General features: G+C 40.2%; 1 protein-coding gene across 1 annotated transcript; it reads left to right on the top strand.

Moving 5' to 3' along the window:
* Window positions 1–11,494: 11,494 nt before the first annotated feature.
* Window positions 11,495–24,414, top strand: LOC308162417 (zinc finger protein 644-like; the record flags this gene model as incomplete). The annotated part of the gene is made up of 4 exons (XM_080536574.1): window positions 11,495–11,555; window positions 13,917–13,966; window positions 23,422–24,167; window positions 24,376–24,414. The coding sequence occupies exons 3-4, from the start codon at window positions 23,436–23,438 to the stop codon at window positions 24,412–24,414; spliced, it is 771 nt and encodes a 256-aa protein (XP_080392700.1). The 5' UTR covers window positions 11,495–11,555; window positions 13,917–13,966; window positions 23,422–23,435.
* Between the last annotated feature and the right edge of the window lie 87 nt (window positions 24,415–24,501).

Raw genomic sequence — 24,501 nt, 5'->3', positions numbered from 1 at the left:
GTAAAGCGAATTCTCTTTTATGGGGGTATCAAACATTCAGCAACCCTCCCTCTGTACATCCGAGTATGTACTACATGTTCCCTTTCCCCTGACAACTACCAACCTTCATGAAAGCCAAGTCATACAGAACAAACCTGGCATAATGGTACATAATGGTACATAATACTGTATATATGATTAAGTCAATATTGTAACCATAAGGACAACCAATATATTAACCATTCAGAACAGGTTGAAATGCATGTACGGTTGTTAAGGCAAGGTTTTCACTGTACTGCTAAATTCCCCACATTGCAAAAGCCCAATGACCCATTAATAAAAGCTAAAACATTGTTCATACATTGTAAATTGATGGTTAGTTTAACTGTAAATACTGCTTAACAAGAGCCTTTTGACCATTTTGTTGCAAATCTACCATGTTGTTAGAGCATTACCAAAGCATTTTCAACATGACCTATTTTTCCTCAATTGCATTGAGATACGTATTTTATAATGGCAGACGCAGGCCGTTGATAAGAACACCATTTACATTTCCAGTTAAAGCCTAACATACAGTATAGGGGAATATTTTGAACAAGTTGTTATTATTACAATAAGCTAGTCATGTGTAATGAGCTGCACTATGGTGAGCCTGAAATAACTCCCTCTGTGCATCTAGGCCAAGGACTTTTGTAATTTGCACAGGGATCTTTGTAAATAATGATTCCATTTGTCGTACTGTAGTTCTTGATGTTGTATATTTGCATTCCGGTGAAGACAAGAAAGGGAAAATAGTGGTTTTGAAAAAACAGATTATATCAGCATTAGCCAATGCCAAGGCTTTAATAAAAGGAGGCTTTTGTTTGTATTCTTTTTTTCATCTGAGTTCTGGAGCTGTTAGTAAACTATGTACTGTTGGTGAAATGCCTTTTTTTGACCATTGATGGAATTGGGAAAGAAACCCTGTTATTATGGAATATCAGGCCGTGGGGGTCTGACATGACTGATTAAAGTGTATGATATGTTACAGTGCCAGAGAAATGTAGCCTCTTGTGTGTGAAAGCACAGACTGTGTGAAAGCACAGACTGCATCCTTATGCTTAGAGCTGAGAGGAAACCTTTGCTCTAAACCGCATGGTTAATGACACCAGTATGGCTTATTGTGGCAGTTGGGCTGCACCAGATCCCCATTCCCAAGGGCAAATGTAATCACAGAGGCAGCCATTAAGATTTGAGCTGTGTGGTGTTCAGGACTGTGGTGTGCCACGCACAAAGCTCCCTCTTGCTCTTATAAAGCATATTGTGGCCATTAAATTTGCCACAAATGCCAATTACCGTATGATTCCCAGAGAGATGTTTTTCAGAATATATTTTGCATTCTAAACACGATTTTGAATACTGGCAAACAGTACAGTAAGTCAGTTAAATAATGAATAATAATTCTGTCTTTCACAATGTCATCCATGCACTATACAGATCAATCCAGATGTTTTCCCTATGGTAAAGGCCCTTGAGGTAGATACACTGTAGAATAAATTGGCTACAGTATCGGAGTTCACAGCCGTTGTTGTGAATGGGATACTGCAGTGTCAATGGAGTGTGTTTGTTGTACTTTCGAGTGTAACTGAAACTGTATTTGAGTGGAGGGTCTCATGCTCAATCTGTATCTCAGCAGGGGTGAAAGTGCTAGATGCTTCCCTCAGACAGACCCCTCCTGGTGTGAGGTCTAGAGTGTACTGTATGTACAGTATCCATGGTGTGTTCTCTGGACAGATGTGTCGAGAGCCGTGAGCCTATGCAGTAACTATATATTTAGAACCAGTGTTCTCCTCCGAAGAGCGTTACAGTATAAAGATCCTGGAGGGACGGCGTATTTCCGAAGACAAAATGTAATATGCGCCTTACAGCTTGTTTGTTGGACCAGGACTGTATGGTTCAAAGAGTAAGGATGTTCGTGCAGAATTCTGAGCTGTGAATCAGAGGGTGTGGAGTGAGGAAAGTCAAGACAGCTGTCTTCAGTAATGCAAAGTGAGAGGGCTATCTGTCACATGCATCCCAACATTCAGTTCACTAAACAGGAAATGGCTTAATAGTGTCACAAATCACTTCACAAATGAACTCCATGAGCAACCGCCAAATGAAAGAGGCCCTCTTCCTTTTAAGCCCCAGTCTCAATGTCTCCTCTGCATTTAAAATGGTTTACTCTTGTCAACCTAACCGGGAAATTGCATTCCCATAGATTTGCTTAACGTTTTCAAGGTTGCATGCAGGTGTTTATGTGTTTTTGTGCACTACGATATATACATGTTTTTGCACTTCAGGATAGGGTCTCTTTGACCTCCTGAAATCTGGCGTGCCTTATCTTCAGGACGTGGCGTTCTTCTCCTAGCCTTGTCTTGTGCTCAGAGCTCTGATATACCTGCTGTACTGAGGCCACCTGCCGCTTCTCGTGGAGCAGCAAAAACAGCTGTGACCTGGGAGAAGAGGGATGGCTGATTTAGCCTGGCGTAAGCCCAGTGAGCAGAGAGAGAGAGAGAGAGAGAGAGAGAGAGAGAAATAAAGGGAAACAAAATAATATATATAGAGAGAGAGAGAAAGTGAGAAGCAGAAAGGGAGGTAGAAAGAGACACAGAACGAGAAAGAGAGAGAGAGAGAGAGAGAGAGAGAGAGAGAGAGAGAGAGAGTGAGAGAGATGGGAGGACATTTATTTGATGAAAAAAATGAACTCACAGGCGCATCCAGACGATTGGCGGACATGACGGAACGTTCCACGCAGGGAGGAAGAGGCTCCCAGGGGGAAACTCCTGGCAGGGTGCTTGGACGGCCTCAGCGGTGTCTCCCCAGGACAGGGGGGAATAACTCATGCACTCATGGACACTGTAGGGTCTTGTTGCGTTACGTCTGGGCTGCAGAGGACTTCAGGGCCTTTACAGACAACTATTAAACTGCCTGGGATGAGCCCAGCTGTCTGTCTGTCATGAAGGTGCATTGCCTTAGCAGAGATAGATAGACCAGAATGAGGTCAGAATTCACACTGGATTTTTTTTTTTTTTTACAGAACTGTTGTCTCATTACTATGCTATTGTGTCCCACACATGAGGACATGATTTCAACTAAAACATTTAATCTCAATCTCAATTCAGTCTGCATATATGTTTTATTGACAATCTAAAATTGGTTAGGGAGAAGTATTAAATCAGCTTAAAACTACAGTACTGGACAATACAAAATTAATGTTCAGTCATATTAACCACACAGAGTGACAGGAGGGGAACAAGCAGCCAAGGAAATTCACCAGGATTTCAAATGGCACAGAGTAGTTTCCATTGCCTTCTGAGATGTGTTGATTGGCACGGTAGAAGGCCATGGTAACACACTGTGAAGGCCAAAGTTTGTCATGGAACTGTGCCAACTTGGGATTGTGCAACCTTAGGCTCAGCTCACTGTGTTTAATATTTGAGTCGGGTGGTGGTTGGGGGTGACGATAGGAGGCTTAGGCAGATCATCAGATCCCATTTATGTTTGTGTGTGTGTGTGTGTGTGTGTGTGTGTGTGTGTGTGTGTGTGTGTGTGTGTGTGTGTGTGTGTGTGTGTGTGTGCAAGCGGGCATGCATGCATGTGTGGATAGGGAGGTTAGGGCTCTGGGCTCATTTGCAGCCCTGTCACGACCAATCATGAGGGGAGATAATAGAACACAGCTTTCTTTTTTCTCTGGAGTTGGAGTGTTGAGACCGACATATGTGACACATTCTAATGCTTAGTGTCCTCATGTCGGGATCTGATGTAAATGTAATGATCTGACTTTTCTTTCAAAAATGTGAATACATTTTCTACGTTGTTGAAAATCAATGACACATTGCTAGTCAACTAACACAGCTTGTTTTGTGAGCCTGTAAAGCAGTGTTATAGTTAACTAGGTAGCAGTGGGGTTTACTCACTGAATCCATTGCCTTGCAGTAGTTTGGCTTGACTAGCGAGTTTGTGTTGTGATTCTCAACAACGTTGAAACGTAGTTTCAAAATAAAAGTCTGAACATTTTGATTGGTTGCCGACATGCGGACCAAAATGATCAGACTGTGTCACATATAACATTCACAATCACTGTCAGAGATGAGGTATTTCGCCAAAATATTAAGACACATGCCGCTAGCCCTCCACACATACAAATACATTTGGTTTTGTTCGCTTATTTTGCTATGTTACTTAATAATAATGTTGCTTAAAGTCATGAAATGCCTTGAGTATTCCCCTAAAAGGTAGCCCACTCTACAGGCTGGACAGAGTGAATCCACTGAGGCAGATTTGTCCATCTGCAGCCCCCTCTTGTGGTGATGTAGGTGCAGCAGTGCCACATAGCCAATGGCATCTATGAGGGCAAGGTGAGGACCCAATGATTGACAGGGCATCAGTGGTACTATGAGATGTTTATCCATATTCTGCTTGATTGACATTTAAATAGCACCACAACTCACCGCACAGATGAGTGCTCTCAATGTTGTCATCTTTCTAAATGCTTCTTGGTTCCTGTTGGGGGAAAAAAAACAGGACAAAAACATATGTGCCAGTTGAACTGAATTGAACCCCTCAGACACAAACTACGCAACGGGTGTGAGAGGGGCGCGTGTGTGGGGGAGTGCAGACTGCAACCATCGGCCAACGTCTGCATTCCGACGCAGTATTATACAGTCCTGAGTATGTGAGCACATTTACTCCTGCAGCTGGTTGTACAGGAAGTTGCTTGGCTCGGTGTCGGTGTTGACCATGCCAAAGTGGTGGATGTGACTGGGGGCCTCTTGGCCAGTGGAATATACAAGACACTGCCACGCTCCTGCAAAACCTGAGGAGGTCCAAAGCTCTTCTGCAAGATACATTTACACCCCACCAGAGCTCTCAAGAGCTGTTTGGTTTCACAGAAGAGAGAGGGAATCCAACTGTAATCCATTTTCTATGACTACCACATCGAATCGATTTTCCAAATAAGGTGTGACCAAACCTCTCATGGTCTTTAAACAGTTCCCTGCTTGACTTGGTCTTTCACATGCTAAGAATAATGTAAATAGATAATTTGTATCCAGATATTTCTAACACATATTTCTGCCTTGACTTTGAAATACATTATACATTTTATAACCGATTATTTCCTCATATGAATTAGGATGTCTGGTTGTGGGTGACAGACAGACAGACAGACAGACACACACACACACACACACACACACACACACACACACACACACAAACAGGCAAATACATATGGGATACAGCATGCACTTTATCTCGGTTGCCAATAATGAGGGCAGATATGGTGATGTGGAGAGACTTTTTCAACTGTATGTCTAACTTCCCTGGCAGGGGATTCATTAAAACAGCCCCAATTCATGGTTCACCCTACGGTGCTGTCACAAAATCTTGTAAATTAAATCAGAATGATCCCAAATAGTAATAATAACTTACTAGCATAAAAGCTGATAAACCCCCTCTCCTATCACTATCATCAGTCTTCCTTTTAGTAACAATTGTACAAATACATTTTGGGCTTCACTAAAAATATCAGTTAGAAATTCACCATTAATTGTATGATAGGGCTCATTTGAGGGTATAATCCGCAGAGTTCCAGTCAACGGTTTTGTTAAGAAGGCAGACAGCCGGTCCTATCAAAGCCTTACTGCAACCAGCATCTATTATTCTTTTGTAATACTGCATTAACTGGAAAACGGTGGTGGGTCATCCACAATTCTCTTTATAGAGCACGCATGAGAGGCACAAATGGGCTTATTGAAATAATGAGTGTGTACATTCAACATCAACAAACCTTAATCACAAGAGGTTTCTCTCTTTTGAAGAGAACAAACACATCGGTGACATTTAAAGTATTCAGTTTATTTCTCTTCCTCAGATATCTAGCAAAAAGAAAACAAATAATCATTGCAGACTGGCCGCTGTCTCAAGTGTACAAAACTAATCAGCCTGCGTTACTTGCCCAGGGTGTTCCCATTTCTGATTAACATTGTTCTACCCCCCCCCCCAAGTCAGGCAACATGAAAGGGAGAGCAGTGTTCTCAAAGATGGATAGAGCGTCTTTGCAATTTACTTCAATCTTTCTTGTTTTAACTTGTTTACAGAGAGATCAATTCCCCAACTCCAAGGGCCAACATGTTCATGATGAATAATTTAATTGGTGTGATAACCTTAAACTTTCTGTTTTCCTATAATAGCCTCTCCAATATTCCTCCCTACACAATGCAAGAAAGATCAAAACTGAATCTATGTGTTTGGCCAAAGGCATGTTTTGTATCAAAGTAAAGTTATTTGTGAAATCAATGGCTCACAATGTTTGCAGAACTTTTCAAATGTACTATACAAATAAGTATTGACATAAAGACTAATGACATAAAGACAGCTGTCCTCTTGTGTATATTGTTCCTATGAGCATTTTGCATCAAATGAGAGAAAAGTCACTAATATGACTTTTTGATACTGAAACCAAATGTCTCCCTCAGTCTTTTTGGCGATGTTATTAATATTACATTTGCGAAGTGAATGTGTGTCAACTCCGTGATCATAAGATAAATCAAACCATGGACCAGTTAATTGCAAGCAAGAGGTGTCCCTGAAATGGCAAAAGATATCATCAGATGAAAAGTCTAGAACAGGAATAAATATGAGGTTGAGCAAAATAGCAGACCCTTTCTGATCTTGCCATAACTGAAAACGGTTACAGACCGCAGACTAACGGTAAACATCGGATGTGGATAGCGCACTACTACATGGCTCATCAATGAATGATGCCCCTTGGACTGCTTAGCAGCGGATACCAGCCAGTGAGTTCTGCTTAGGCTTCGAGAAATTACATCAACATCAAAGACAAATTCTTAAAAGAGCAAGTTAAGAAAAATTAATATTTGATAATGCTGAATCCCTGCATAAGCACATAGGCAATGAGTGGCTGGTAATCTCCTAAGAATATTAAAGCCTCTAATCTGAGATATTTACTGATATTAAGAATTAAAACGGAATATAAGATGCGTCTTAAAAATCGTTTTACATATTAAAATCTGAACGCTGATGTAATGGTGGTTAATAACTCTCATTTCAGATAGTTCTCTTCAAAGTGGTACAGGAAGCTTCCATCTGCCACCTTGTGGTGATTTGGCCCTCTGCAGAAATGAACTTTTTCACAATTATGGGTCAAATTATTCTTTATTACACGCGTTATCAATGATAGATTCACACATTAAACTGCCATGACAAACATTTGGTGACATGAATCAGGTAGCATAGCATAATACTCTATCAGAAAATCTATTCAACTGGCTCATTTCAATGAATATGTAAGTGTCCATTTCTAATTCCTCTTGGTTCAGTATAAGAGAGCATACCAGTAGTGAGTAGGAGTAAACCAGTTACTATACTGTACCATATATACAGTACTGTACATCAATTCGCCATTCCCTAAAATCAGTCAAGGGAATTTCTCACTTGACACTCACACTGGTTTCAATAATCTATCATGCCATTAATGATGTTTAAGATTGCAAAATAGTATCCAATATCAACATAAAAACTAAACAGCATGTAAAGGGGAAAGCAGAAAAACAAAACAACGACCAATGGTGAAAAGGCACAACAATTGCACTCCTCCATTTCACCCCAAAGGTCATTGGGCTATTAAAATACTAAAAATGGCTTCAGTTTTCCATTCTGACCAATAGTGTGAGAATAACATGGCTTTCTGAATGCATAAAACATGATGAAACACATGAAAATGTGGTGATGTCGAGGGTATTGTCAAATGAATTTTGAGCATGAACATTTTGAGCAAGTCTTAGGTGGCAATGATAGGTGGCAAAAAAGTGACCTTGAATTTATTGGCGTGCCCAGGCCTGAAACAGCTTTCATTGGTGATTTAGTGTCCCAGTGCTGCTGGGGAAAGACAGGGGATGAAACGCAGCATGCTGCTTCTGCAGCACATTACCGGCAAACCTCCTGAGGTGAATTGGTGATCTCTATAATCCTATGTATTCTTTCTCGTGCCCCATGATTTAAACTGGTTCTCTGCCTCTCTCTTTGTTAACTGGCTTCAGTATAATGATGTAGCTTTCTGTGATGTTGCAACACCATGGCTGGAGGCAGGAGTTTAGTCGGCAGCATACAGGATCAAGAAATAAGTGAGCCACTGAAAATGGAGAAAATGGCTTGCAGTACCCCAAGGTAGGAAATAAATTGCAGATGATAACTAGTAGCGCTAGGCACAAACAGCATAATAAATTGTTAGAGATTTTTTTGCTCTCATTTTGTAGACCAAAATCAAACTTTGGAACGCACAGTTGGCAGGCCATTAAAAGAATTATTTCATGCTCTGAAAACAGAGGCCAGGTGTCAATTCCGATATCTCAAACAAAAAGGACAAGACACTCTTTGGAAGCACTTACTCCATTGCACTCTCATCCAACAGAGTACTTCCACTGATAAAGCATAATGAGGTTATAATGAGTCACAAATAACCTCTCTCATTTTCTATTAATCTATTTCTATATACAGTATGATGATAAAAATCTGATCTCCACATGTTGTACATCTCTGATGTAGCCTAGCTAAATATCTATGCAAAATTGCTTATAGTTTCTCAATACATCTGCATGAATGATTAATGATCCACACTCCACACATTAAATAATTTAATCAAAATATTTTTGCACATCCTATAAATATTCAATAAACCAAATATATTTCAGACAGACATTACAGAATGTATGTGTATTCACTGACTGCTTCTTGTTGATAATGGCTGCTCCCAATGCCATTGGCCCCATGTAGTCTACATACAAAGACCATGTTATAAACATTTGTTTGATTTCATAAATATTGGATCGTTTCTTAAATGTGAGCGATTTAGAGATTCTGCTCTTCTCATACTGGAGTATCCACTGATTCCCAAATGTCTATTGTGTGTCACACAATATTTGGACTGAACCAAGTATTAAGTGAACACCATTTAAACCATATACACTACACCTACACACGCTACACAATAAATAAGGCTTCAAACTGTATGATAGCATTTGAAGTACTTGCAAAACAGTACCCGGATGCACCTTAATGGACCTCTTGTCCCTTGTAAGCCCTCATTGATTGACATAGGAATTTGGACATGGGTTTCCAAATCAATTCTGAACTGAGGGAGTGAGCAGGAGAAGAGTGTCAAACAAGTAATTGTCTTGGTATTACTAAGATCAATTGTGTATGCCAGGAGCTATCACAGGTTTTGTTTAACAGTAATTGAAGCAATTATCATTTGGAGAAAAGATACACTGGAAAAAAATGGAAAAGAAGTTACATCAGCTTGCCCCTGTACTAGTACTTCTCTTATGATGAAACTTTGAGCCCTGATATAGTAAGCGCGACCCTAGAAAAACAATTTAAATTAACCATTTGTTATACTATTACTTATAGTGCTATAGACATACTGTATCATATCAAGGCTCTAATTTTGAGATTTAAAATGCTCAAGCAGAGATATTATGTTATCTGATAACAATTATCATAAGTAACACTGTTGCTGTGAAAAAGTGCCTATTGGTAACCATGTAAAAACCTGAAAGCACTCTACACTACCTGACCTAACTGACACATGAGGTTTTCATAATATTGAAAAGCTTACTTGTGGAAACATTCAATATTCTGTCTACTTATACATAACAACAACAACAACAACAACAACAACAACAACAACAACAACAACAACAAAGATGAGGGCATCTGCTTGGCAAATAAATAATGTAATAACATCAATAATGCATCTTCAGTGTGTTATCATCATTATACAATTTACATGAGGGTTAAAGCTGACTGGTTTACATTACATGTTTGAGAGCAGTGAAGCATTACAAGTACAATAGTAGCACATTTTCAGTAAAACATGTAATATTCTATATTGCCTTGATTTATCCTCATTAGGCACATTTAAACCAATTCTGTTCAACACCCATCCTCAACAGCATAGTAATCACGGATATATATAACGATATATCCATATGAAAGTTATCTTCCTTGTTGTCTATTCACGCTGAGGTTACTGTATCCTATAATGCTACTGTATGTTCACAGCTGTCTTCAACCAATGTTTGTGCTTTGTTGAAGTCTGCTGAAGAGAGGACCTGAAGTTGTCTCACACCAGGCTGACACACTAGTGCCTTGTACATAGTCACTAACAGAGTTTGGTCATAGACATATCGTGACGTTAGAATTATAAGGTTCTCCATTTTTGTCAAAATTGAGTTTTTTTACATAATCTGACCCATTAGGTGTTTATTAATGCCTGTGTGGTGTTATTTTTAAAATGTTGACATTTTTGAGTTAGTAATTCATAAAATACAAAGGTTCCATCTCACAAAACATAATGGAATGTAAAAACTTTGACGCTCAATATCTCTGAACTGCCCTAAACGGAGATAGAACCTTATCATTCTAAGCTCACGATATGAAGATAGACTTGTGAAGCCCTAAATGCAATCACTTCAGGTTATCAGGGTCAACAGATCCACTATGATAAGATTCTCTAAAGACCACCTGTCAGGTATGTTTTTGGGTAGGGTCAGGTGGAATGAACAGTAATCAACACAGTTCATTCAGAGGATCATAAAAATGGACTAATGCATAACATGGACTAATGCTTATTCACCTCCCTGCAACACTACAATAACATTGGCAGCTAACTTTCTGCTACCTACTATACAAGGCCATTGGGGGTAAACAGAATCAGAATCAGAATTCTAATACATACAGTACTGAAAGAAAGGATTTCCATTAAGTGTGTAAATTGTATTGTAAAATGATATGAGGAGAAGACAAAATTAGGTAACAAAAGGTGTGAGTGTGTGTGTGCGTGTGTGTGTGTGTGTGTGTGTGTGTGTGTGTGTGTGTGTGTGTGCGCGCGCGTGTGTGTGTGCGTGTGTGCGTGTGTGTGTGTGTGTGTGTGTGTGTGTGTGTGTGTGTGTGTGTGTGTGTGTGTGCGTGCGTGTGTGTGTGTGTGTGTGTGTGTGTGTGTGTGTGTGTGTGTGTGTGTGTGTGTGTGTGTGTGTGCGCGCGCGCGCAATGTGAACCCGTTGCTCATCGATATCATGTCGCAAAGTGGCCTACTGTAATTTGTGACAGTATGACTTTGGCTACAGTGTAATTCCACACCCCCACCATTTTTTTTACCATCTTCAAAACAGCAACTGAGCCCAAGAATGTTGTACAGTCAGCCTGGGATGGTCCATAATTTTAAAAAATAGGGGACCGTTCGTTTTGGCATTAAGATCATTGACATAACTGAACTGAAATGCTGAACGTCCGATAACATTCAATGACATTATCCACTTCGCCTTTTATGTCTTGACGAGATAGCACGGTCTGTTATCCACCCGAATTGAACAGTTCAATCTGTCCATTGTCAAACATCCCTCTCGGAATTAATAGTTTAACCTGCAGAATTTTAATGCAAAATGGCGACAGTGTAATGGGCTTGGAGGACGAAAAACGTACAAGTGTAATGACAAACTTGCCACTGTTATTCTTTCCTGCATTTGGGGAAGGTAGGTGTCACGCTTCGCTACACACGTCTGTAAAACAGGATTATTGACACACTGTTATCGAGCTCGTGCCGCTGTCAGCTCGTTCCGTGGATAGCCCTGCTTATGGGCATGGAACATAGCTGACACTGGCACACAAGCAGAGATATAATAACGCAAGACGTCTACTCCGACATGCATTATGGACCGACTGATTGACTTGACTTGTGCCATAATTCACCAACTTTGAGTATGCACTATGCACTCCAAATCGATACGCTTTTTTTTAACTGTGCGCCATTGTGCCCTGCATGGGAGGTAGTGGTGGTCTAGTGGTAGTGAGTTGGACTTGTGATCAGAAGGTTGTGAGTTCAAATCCCGCCGTAAACCACACCACTACTTAGCCCTCAGTTACTCCAGGGGGAATGTCCCTGTAATTCGTAATTGTACATCGCTTTGGATTAAAAGCGTCTGCTGAATCGCAAAATTATTAATTATTATAAAATTATTCTCGTATGCTGCTACACTCTCTTAAAAGTTCGGCTAGTCAACACACTTGTTTTTCTTTTTTATGTATACCGTACCTACCTGCCGTTTTTCTCCAGAACATGATGGAGGGCTATAACTCTTATCGAATTGCATTGAATCACAAGATTCAGGTAAAAGCAGTCATCATCAATGCATTAGAGGAGACGTCTCGCAGCTGCAGACAGAGATTTGACAGCTCAGGGCATTTCTGGAGCATCTAGAGAGCTGCCCTGCAAGCCAAGTCAAGGTCGGGTTTGTTTCCTGCCATTCCAAACCTCAATTGAATACCTCAATGCACAATACACGTGTTTCGAATTAAGAATGTAATTCGAATGTATCCTAAATGTCTTCTCTACTTTCTTAAAGACCATAACTGCATGAGAGGCAATCCTTATGTCATGGTGATAATGGTAATATCCCTCAAACCAGTGGTGGTCCATCCACCCTAGCAGCATCTAACCCTACTGCAGTGTCAATGTACACACTTGTTACACACTGTACTTAGAATGACTTAGAATATTGGCATACCACAGGAATAACACTGTAGGCTACTACTGTGAAGTATTACTATATGACACACACAATATACTGTACGATAATACCATTATATCATTGCTGAAGTATGGTGGAGGCATGCCAGTGATGTGAGCAAAAAGACTGAACTGTAGCGGATAGTGTGTATGGATGCTGTTGTAAAGAGTCTGGTGAAACAAAGAGACATGTTGTTTTCCCTGCTACACTGCACTTGTAGTTGCACACTGCACACAGTATCTGGAGTTTTAAGCACTTGTACAGACTATTTTCTGTATGCTCCAAACTCACTACTATATCAATATTTATTTAGACTTGCATTTATGTAAGTCCTGGCTGAAAGCCCTTTTTCATCAGAGATATTTCATTACAACCTTGACAGACTGGTTCCTGGTTGATGACGTCTTCTCAGGTGTCACTGTGGTGTTTTTGATACCTTTTAAATCCCATCCAAAAGCTGCTCTTGAAGACACGCACACACACACACACACGCACACGCACACACGCACACGCACACACACACACACACACACACACACACACACACACACACACACACACACACACACACACACACACACACACACACACACAGGATTTTTGTTGTAAACCAGCATCACAATTTAACTACATACATTTGATGGTGTAGGCAAGTTTATCTGCAAATTGATTATGTGTCACTTCACAAGGTCAACTGTTTTAACCAAGATGCCTGAAATCCCTGAATGCCTAGCATAGCAAACAGTTATGTGTTCTCTCTTGGCTTGACTCGCTGCTCACGCAGCTATAAATGAAGACGCCAGGGACTACTTTAATGGGAGTATACTGCCCTGAATTAGCCACTCAGCTGAGGAGCAGCTGCAGAGATGGGATATTTTAGTAATCGTTTGGATCTACCAAGAACATTGAGGCCTGCAGGAATCTATTAGTGGCGAAGAAATAAGGGCAGACTTATGTCCTATGGCACACTTTGACCGTATCCTCTCAGTAGTTTAAACCTTTAAACACACTGAAGGTCCACAACTATTGAGGCTACTTCAGTTGCCAACACTGCTATTGAATTGCATTGCAGATCATTAGCAGGGAGGCCCTACTGGTTGGTTGAACATAAATAATAAATGATAAATGCAATTAACAGGATTAAAGAAGTGCCATATGTACATAGTCTTTTAGTGTTTTCTCAGAAATACACATTACACAAGTTAAACAGTGATCAATCAATTAGAAAATTAGAAGTCATTTCCTAAAGACTGCATATTTACAGTATCTAAGGTAAGCTAAGTTAATGATAATTTAAAAAAACGATGATTTTTGTCTTTGTTACAGGTGGGTCTTCAGAAGATCATTGGGTGGAACCAATGTTATGGAATAGACTGGTAAGGAAACACTACTATGGAATCTAGACAAGTAAATTAACATAACATTGGGATTTACAGAGATATAATGATTCAAATGTACTTCAGCTACTGTTGCCAAGACCACCGTTGTTAGAGATCACATGATTAACATAGGAATAGCCTGTCAGCTTGGGGACCCATTAATCAGAAGTGTATCTCTAGGAACACAATTTGATTATGAAATAAACACATTCAGCAATGGTAACATGTACATGACTACAGTATGTTATTGTGTTATCTTGTAGACATGTTATTAGAATAACAACATTTCACTGCATGCTGCTTATAAAGGGTGACTGATCCTAGATCAGTGTCAATACTTCAATACTATACTTCATCAGTGTTAATTAGGTCTACATTCTGAATCAAATTAGAAACATCCATGCTTATTAATATTGCTATGAAGAATATCAAGCTCAAACCCCTAATCTAACTAACCATGGAGGTGTTATGATTCAGATGCACAGTTGTATGTCTACAGTACATACTGCCTTAACACCTGAAGCTGTAGAAGGGATGTGTGAAATGCTTTGATACTATAGCTGGGTGTGATTAGCAGTCAAATTAAATTTGACATCTCAGATACATGTGTTATTGTTTCCAACTACACATAGGCAGTGACAAGTCTGCTCTTGTTATTTTCTGATAACTCAAATCGTACAGAAAGGTATTCGTCAATAGCTTTTAATACAATAGCAGTAAAATATAACACATCATTCTATGTAATTGTCTTACGTCCTTTTCATACATTATCAGGTTATATTATATAGGATTGTATATCCATCATTTTTGTTATGTTTTAGCTATACAGTGCATCATAGAGAGCCTAGCTGCATATGGGTCTACTGGATATTTGACTCCTAAACTCACTAGTTTAAAGAGTAAGTAAGTGAATGACCTCAACTTGATTCCAAATACGTAATCTGCAACTGATTAAAATAATAATAATAAATTGAAAAAGCTGGTAAGATTGCTCTCCCCCTTATCAAAGACTCATTGAGGGGGTAAGCCACAGGCAGCAGACCGCCAGTAACACAGGCTTGTTCAAACCTCGCATCTCATAACACCTTATTCAGGTTACAGACCATTTCCACCACTAAGGGGCAGAATATGATCACTAATGTTCTAATCCCTCATTGCAAGATGTTAAAAATAGAGATGAATAATGAACCATTCCAATAGGTGAGAATACTGTAATGGAAATTACCCAGTAATTTGTGAATGATTTAAAACTGTTTATAAAAAAATAAAAGGATAAATAAATAAAAGTATTTGTCATAACACACACACACACACACACACACATATATATATATATATATATATATATATATATATATATATATATATATATATATATATATATATATATATATATAGTGATATTTTGGAATTAAGACAGAAATCACCTAGTCCATAGAATGTGTGAGTTGAGTGTATTGAGAACTACAGGTACTCTCTATAAGATATTTAGGATTTGTGTCTTACAATTTTGTAATTACACAGCAAACAACCTGCCCCATAATGTAACGTAATCCAATATATACTAAAACACAGAAAAGAAGAAAACAGATTAATAGACGTGTTTTGTAAGTTCTTGTCGGATTTTAGGATCGATACAACCAAGGCTGCGAGAATGTTCTATCGCAGCTATTCCTTCATTGAGCGCCAATTAGCCAAAAATGTAAATCCAGTGTCTCTATTGATTGAAAGGGTAAAGGCAGAAGTTTGCCACTACATTAGTTCCAAGCCAGCTGAACCTTTCTGTGATATCTTATCAAGGTTGTGGTCAGCACTCTCCTCATTAAATTTCCCATTTATTCTCTGAGTCAGATGTGATATTTTAGAGATTTGAGCGTGAGGTACAGAGGTTACCTACCATTATGCTGATGTTGGGCTTTTATAGGTATGCCGAATGAAATTTGGCATTCGGAGACTAGCATTATCCATATGAGTAGTTACATAGTGATTAACCTTCATTTCCGCTCCTCTCAATGATACCTGGATGACAAATCCTCCTCCGATATGCGACTGCTTGCCACATTCCTCCGTCTTGATGAGTGACCTTCAAAAGGATAGATCAGGGGCCTTCTTTCGTATTATGTATTTGAAGGATTTGTTGCCCTTTTTAGGCAGTGCAAATGCTCCCTTAAACTAAATCCTATTCTGATTTTAGTATTCACTTATTAAGAGGGGTATGACCTCTACAGAATCAGTATTCCATACTAATGCTGCCCCTACTATACTATCGGGGAATCTCATTTTACTGCAGTGAGATTGCAGTCTTATGGTTTAATTGCATATATACCATAATCGTGCAATGTCCTGGTGATGGTCATAAAGAAAGGAGTTAAAATATCATTGGTATCGTTGAGTATGATCAGAGTTCTTAGTCAATCACTTGTCAAGTTCATGTTCAGTTGTCTCTGCCAGTCAAGTGTGTGTCCTCCAGTGTACAGTAACGATGCAGGCGCCATCTGTTGGTCATGCTTGGTACTGCAGGGTACCCAGTATTTACCCATGATCATGTTACCATAATGCCTCCCATGACACATATCAGACAAGTAATCAAATAGCCATGTTAGTTTGAAAATAGCATAGCTTGAACATCATTGAATAAATAGAGTTAGTATCAGTAATCTCCGGAAAGGTCTCTTAGTATTTAGCAGGTTATGCTTTACATAGTGTTTTTCTGTCATTATGATTGGTCAGCCAAGAATGGCTTTTTCTTTATAAATATAAGTGTATCAACATAAACTGATAAAGAGAGCACCTCTAACATGTTCAATTGGTAGCACTGATGGATGTAAAGTGCTGGAATCATTAGAGATGAAAATATATGGAGGGTTTCAAATGAGGTGTTTATTATGAGTAAACTAAATGTTGTTGATGAAAGTGTTGCCTTGTGAACAGCAGTGTGAGAGTCTTTGAAAAGTCAACTCGAAATGAACTCTGTGACATCAGTTAACGAAAGGGAAAGTTAGCAGGAAGAACAAAGAAATGAAATAAAAGGAACGAAAGATCAAATCATTCATCACAAAATCCTATATTCTGTGGATTTTTTTTTCCTTCTGAATAGCCTAATACATGACATACTATTTAATGTCATATTATCAAGTGATGCCATTAAGCTCCTCTATAGGGTTAATCAATGTACAATATCACAGAAAATGTTTGTAGGAGGTATCCTGGTGGTGTTTTTATACGGTCAGCATATTACAATCAAGCATTGTAAAAAAAGAAGGTCTCCAAAACAATGGGGGATCCCTCGCTCTTCAAAAAGGGACATTTTTGAACCTCTTTGATACGGTCCTATTTGTTTTGATCTGGGGGAGTGAGCGCTTCTTAAAATCTGCTTAACCCCCCCAGGCCTGGCCCACCCTCCCCACAGGGTTAATGACCGTGGCCTGTGTTGAATAATACAGGGTGCTCGCAAGGTGGAAGTGGGGAGGGAGGGCCCTGTGATCAGTGACCAGGGTTGACGCCGACTTCTCTCCGTGGTGTACCTCCATTGATAAGATTATATTAATTGGTATGAATAGAGAGGGGTTTCTCTCTCTCTTCCCCTTGTATACATTTACCATTATACTCATTATCTTCCCGTTGCCTCCCAGCGAGCTTCCCCTTCACATCCCCCGCGGTCTCCGGGGAGGCAATTTGCATCTCTCCATGGAGCCTCTCTGGGGTTATTGAGGAAATATTAGCCCCTTTTCTTCTGTGGCCGACCCTTTGATTTATTTGGAGCCGGAGCTGATAGAATGGCACTCCCATGTTAATGACTGGCGCTGGTGCAGGCCCCTGGTGCAAGGCCACTTCTTGATCCAGGTTGAAAAGGTGCAATTGACAAGCAGCACTGAATAATCATCGTACACGCGTGTGTGTGCGTGTGTGCATGGCTTAGATGGACCTTGGGAAATGACACTGGGGAATCTCAGCGGCTGTCATGACTAGTGTGTTCAAGTTTCCCAGTGCCTCTGATCACTCAGAGTGCATTGTGGGTCAGGTTTGGTTTGATTGGACGGGCTTTTGTTTTGCTTGCTTGTATTCCCATATCTAGATGCATTTGAATGCTTGTTTTGGAATTGGGATGCCATTTTTTCTTTCCTCCTCCCACCCTCCAGTTCAGGGCCAGGTTTTTATTCTCATGTCACTTAGCTAGCATTATCTCTTGGTTAAAAGCTTAGGTACTGTATTATCCCCATAGTTTCACTAACACTGCGCCAAATGTCCTTGTCTCCTGTCAGACTCTATTGTTGTTCAATAGGGCATAGACTGAAAGTATTTTTTTCAAATACAGGACAGTTGTACAGGTATTGTTCTAAGAACGGATAATGAATATTGAGAAATGAAATCATCTTAGGTAGCTTTGTAGCCAGCTAGTGAGTGGGCCTCGTTACCTGTTTTGCCTTCCACGCTTGCCATATACTCTTCATGACAGAGCCAGATATTCATATAATGTTTTTTTTTAAAGAAAGGTAATGAGAGATGTTTCATCCTGATATCTGCTACACTTGACATTTCTCCAAATTTAAACTTACTGATGTCTTCTCGGCAGAGTAGAGCCTGTCCTCAATTTGGAGAGGAGTTTGACACTGACTTTCTTTCATCTGATTGGTCACGTGTCTACAGCAAAGGCGCAGCGACAAAGTTTGATATTTTTTTCCCATCTCAACCAAAGACAGATGCATCTGAGCATGCCCGATCACAGCAACTGCTTGTATCTCGCATTGCCCCCAAAGTATTTATTTACAGTAACCTCTATGGTAATCATGACATACTGTATAATAAAAGGCAACAACATCCATACTACCCTATATACAAACATCTACCAATGTCTCAGCACACATTTAAAACAGATGAGAGGATATGTATTTTGAATGCACAACTCATACATAATTCTTGTGATGGGGAGGAAAAACACAGTAAATGGAAATTTGCCATTTCAACAGGCATGCACAGCTTGCCAAAACCAGGCGAGTAGATGAGGCTGCCGGCACTGGTAGGGCTTGTTTTCCTTTCCAGTATCGGGAGATGAGTGTGCGTGTTTCTAAACAGAGCAGATATGATGTTTATGAGAGCCATCTGCTCAGCAAGCTCTCCTGTGCCCACCGCCCGGCGCAACGTGAGAGAACCCTCGTTAAAACAGTCACATGCCTGAGAAATCTCTGACCGCTGTTTTTTTCTCTCCTCTTCTTAAAAAGGAGAGGAGTTTAAAACTAACAAAGCCTTGGGAAATCCCCATCAGACATCCCTCCCTTAATCCGTTTAATTTTGAAAGGTATTGTTTAAAGCTTCAAAGTTTATATCGTTTAATCCCCCCTCTAACTCGACGGGCAGCAAATGAGGCCGTGTCAGCAGCTTGGAACAGATATAATCTACTCCACACAACAGAAAATCCTCCTTCAAGACAAGGTTGCATAGGTTTCCTGTGAACTCGCCGTTTGATGTTCCTACCTGCTATTGAACATGACTTCTGTCTTAACCCGACTGTCACTCGCTCCCTGTCCCCTTTTATCACTCCCAATGTTCTCTCTACACCTTTTTTTTTCATCAGTAAATCTACCATCACAGCCATTTCATTGATTCCCTCTCTTTTTGGAGGGGGCAAGGAGAGGTTTGGGTGAGGGGTTTTGGTGTGAGGTGTGTTTTTTTTAGACATGCTTAGTCTTAACTCTAGTGAGATGAAAACCTGCTGTTTGGACAGGATGTATTCTTTTGTTTTGTGAGGATTCAGGGGCCTGTTCTCAGAGCACATCTCTTGACAAGTTTAAGGAGACCACATTTCCCAAACTTTGCATCACTGTTGCCTACAGTATGTGTCCATTTGCCAATTTGTAGTCAGTCATCACTGGTCTGTTTGAGACTCAACAAGTGCATGAGTGAAGTTGATATGATCCATCAGCTCTTATTCAGAATGAAATGCCCAACCGTAACTTATTGTTATTGAAATAGCAAGGAATCTCAAGTTCTGACATTCTTAAATCTTTGTATGTGTTACGGTACATGTGGGAATGCGGTACATGTGGGAAAACTAGGGTTAGGGTTAGGTGCTACGTCGACTTGGTACATGCTGGCATGTCTAACCCTAACCCTAACCCTAACCTTAACCGTAGCACCCTAGCACCTAACCCTAACCCTAGTTTTCCCACATGTACCGTATTCCCACATGTACCGTAACATATGCATTGCAGTCTGAACAGGTTTATTGTCCAGGTGCATGTCATACTGAGCTTGTGAAATCAACGTCATTTACGTTATGATTGACTTAATGATGTTATTCTCTATATGTTGTGTGTATATACATACTGTATACTTCAACCACTTAAAACTTTGGACGTAATAACTAGTATTACTAGCTTATTAACAAGCAATGCTATAGCAATAATTCAAACGGATTCAATGGCTGCTCTTTAAGCAAAAAAGAAATGCTCTGCAACAAAACATGTTTTTAGATCATATCAGGCATGAATAGCCTAATTTACTTTACCTGAGTGACTCCTACAATGCTTCTCATTATACAATTTGAGTCAAATGCATATCTTGTTATTCTAGCAGAGAATTACATTGTTTGGTTATCAAAGGCTTTGTGTAATTACATTTGCACAATTCAAGATGACAGGGGCAGAGAGTGTCTACTCAGGATACAGGCACACATACAAATCCCATTAGGGAGAGAGGAGACCATTATTATGGAAATGACCTTTTGGCTGACAAGATTTCTTGATAATAAGGAAGAACTTAATCTGGCCAAACATAATGTATGAAACTATCCTCTTTAATCTTTTGTGTAATCATTATTGTTGGTTCTAATCTTTTGTTGCTGAATAGTTTTTTTTATATAGCCTAGTAAGTTATTGTCTTAAACTGTATTATTAGGGGTTGTAGACTGATCCATTTTCTACTTGGTCCTCTAGTTCTTTCTAGGTCTGTGTGGTTAACTGCAGGCTTTAGACACCAGCAAATGAAGTGAGCCAAGCGCCTTTTTCCTTTCGCTGTGGCATTGAGAGAACACACTCTCCTTGGGATTGCTGAAGTGTCAAGCTGAATCTCTGCCTGTTTGTTTTGAGCCGCGCTTTGATACTCTCTCACACTTGAGAGGCAGCTTCATAAATTCACATTGTGTCAAATAAATCAATAGTTCCCATTAGCAGAGGAAGTTGTGTAGCTCAGTACTTGAGGGGCCACGGCCCCCCTTGTTTAGATGTTTCTCCAGCGAAGGCGGGGGCAGAGAGATATGGGGATGGCTGTTGATCCATACAGACAGCTCTAGCAGTCGAAATGGTCTGGCTGACTGGTCCCAGTTGGTCTCCACCACTACCTCCACAGTGCTGCCAGCCTGGGTCCACAGTTGGATGAATTAATTTGTTCGGACACCCCCAATCTCTTATAAACCTTTAGCACCAGAAAAAGTTTCTCCTCATCTTTCGGTGTCCATGATGTCCGGCCAGATGTTCAGTTTGTATTGTGCTGTCTCCAGGCTGTTGATTTGATCTTTTGTCCATTTCAGGGACAGTGTTATGAAATGTGTTTTCAGAAGATATCATGTAATTTTTGGCACCGACACATAAATAAGTATGCCAATGTATGGGGGCAACATACAGTACACATAACAAATATGTTTAACTTTTTTTTTTGTCTCGTAATAACCTTTGACACAAATCTAAATCCAACATTTTAAAAGTTTTTACCAATGGATAGAATTCGTTTCCCCAGATTTGGTGATGGTCAAGAGTGAGACGGTTAAAGTTTAAGCGTAAGGCTCGTGAGGAATGGGAAGGTCAGGCAATGGGATCATTAAATATCCCAGAAAGCTTTATCTTCAGGGACTACAGAATAATTATGATAATATGCAATTATCGCCTCACTGTTTTTTTTCTGTAGTAACCTCAAGATGATGTGCAATAACAGTGTTACTGCGAACGCTGATAGACCCAAAAAAATAATGTAATCAAAGAAAGAAAAAGCCAACTGCCAAGTCTGAGAGGTGTTAGAGTTATGTACTTTGTCATTGGTTCAGTGCATTTAGGTCTGAACACAATGGTTCTACCTCTGAATCTGATTGGGAACATAATCATTACGGAATATGGAGGATGTCTGGGGGAAATCACAGAGCAGGACTGGTAAAACAGTTCATAGTACAGATCGATCAGTGCATACGGCTTAAATGTATTTAAGCTCATAATCCTTGTAAATAGCTTCCGGGAAGGCAAAGTCAGCCTTTTAACATTGACTAAATGAAATAAATAGAAGCAAATTAATAAAGAAAAAAATACGCATTTCTGTTGAATCCTGCTTGTTATATATGGACCAGAAACATGTGTGAGTTGGCTGCTAATGAGGCCTGTACATTTAAAGCTGACATTATATTCTGATGGCTTTGCCACCCTGCTGTTTGGGGTGGTAGCAGTGAAGTTCACTTTAAATGTGAAGCGTCTGTTCTCCCTCCGCACCCCTAACACCACAACAGATGGAGAGAATATGGAGCTTGGATGGTTTTACCTCTGAGGTGGTAACAGTGAAGCCACTCATTAACACTGAATTTACCACTTCGTTAGCATCACAGCTTCCTGTAGAGAGCAGCCAGCATTGGATGTCAATTCCACTGAGCATACTGTATATTTTAAGTCTAGCAGGGCTACAGCAACCTTGGACACACAGGCCTACATTGCACCTAGTTGTAATATACCAACGCACAGTCTGACATATGTGGCTATACACTGAATTTAATTCTATTAGTATAATATAATTATTATGTCATTTTAAAATATATTTACCCTTTTTCCGAGCCTAATGGCTGTATTCAACAGTTCAATCTGTTACATTCAGCAACCTGCCCTGACATTTATGTCTGTTTGTGTGTGTACGGTAGGTATGTTATAAAGAGCGTGTGTGTGTGCCAATTTGTCAGGATTCAAACAACAACACTCTCGTGCTGCGATCTGTGTTGGCACATCAGAGAGTGATAAGACAGAATATGATCTCATTGGGAGTGTACTTGTGTTCCCATGGAAATTGGTCAATTTTAGCATGTGGCTGAGAACTTTAGGGGGAGAAACAGGAAGGTTGTATCCCAGAGGTGTGCACACATAATTAAGGATCCTCACGAGGGTATCCAGGGCTAACAGCAGGGTTTGTTGTGAATAGAAGTGGTGGAAGAGGGTGTTGAAAAATCATAAAGCAGCTAAAGCTGCCACGTGACAGTGACCGATTCTTAGTGTGAATAAAGAATAATTGTAGAATTCTTACTCTCGTTACATTTTAACTTTGAAACAATGCACTGATGCACTGTGCTAGCTCTCATTGTTTGTTTTTAGCTGTATATATTATATTTTGCAATTGTTTAATCATGTATATTTCATTGCCTTTTTATATATACATTTTTTATATGAATTATTGAGCATATTTTAAGATGATTTTATGATATTCTCTCCCAGAATGCGTCGGCGAGATGGCTGATATGAAGCCAAATGCACAAGAGGACAAAGACGTGGAATCAGTGTCTGACAGCTCAGGTCCCACTCAGGAGCCATTACACAGTCACACATCCTCCCCGAAGAACAATGCTGCAGGTCTGTCAGAGCAGCTGTCCTCAGATGGACACGAAAACCCTTTAAATGGAGCCCAGCCGAATCCATTTGTATACAGCAGTGTGCCTGCTGTTCCCCATGCAGGCAATTCATTGCCTTCAGGAGCACTTGTTAATGGACCTGGTTCACACCCCACCTCAGAGGAGTGCTGTGTCTTGAACAAAGGCAGCATTTTGCCCAACAATGTCCTGGATGCCGAACAGCAGCCAGAGAAGGACACAGGCCCTCAGGTGCTACCGCCACCCTGTGAGCTTCAATCAGACGCTCTGAAGAACACAACAGGACCTGTCCTAAAAACACTGCCCGTGCCACCAGGTGCCAATTCGTCACTATCTGACTCTGAAGAGAGCGAGTCTGAACTGCCCTACGCCACTCGGTCAGGCGACAGCCCGGACCAAACCAACATTAGCCAAATCTTGATGAGCAAGGGAATACGCGCTAGATCTATATGGGACATGAACACGGAGTCCTCAGAGAGCTCGTCAGATGATTATGACGGTGTAGAGGCGATGAAATGGGATCCACAAAAAGAGCTCATCCGTTTTTTGTGGAACGGCCACACGGTTGACACAAGCTTAGAGAGGAAGGCTGAAGTGATTCCTCAGCGTATGAGCCAAAGACAGAGGAAGCGCAAAATACACAGCTTAAATCACAGCCACAAAAAAACACCGAATGATGATGATGAGGATGATGATGATGAGGATGATGATGATAATGATGTTGATGACTTTGACATCTCCAACAAAGATGATTCCACTTGTAAAAAGCCTAATTTACAACATTCTTTGGATCCATGTCAAGAGCATTCCAGTAACAGCCCTGCAGTCACAAAGCAGCTGATTCTAAGAGCATCAGAGATAAGTTGCCATGAGGACAACCACATTGAACATGTAGATGCTTTCTATCGTGGAAACCCTGAGCAGCTTA

Source organism: Nansenia antarctica, assembly GCF_963989245.1.
Source record: "Nansenia antarctica genome assembly, chromosome: 7".
Lineage (NCBI taxonomy): Eukaryota > Metazoa > Chordata > Actinopteri > Argentiniformes > Microstomatidae > Nansenia > Nansenia antarctica.
The sequence above is the reverse complement of the archived record's forward strand: the minus strand, read 5'-3'. Positions and strand labels throughout refer to the sequence as shown.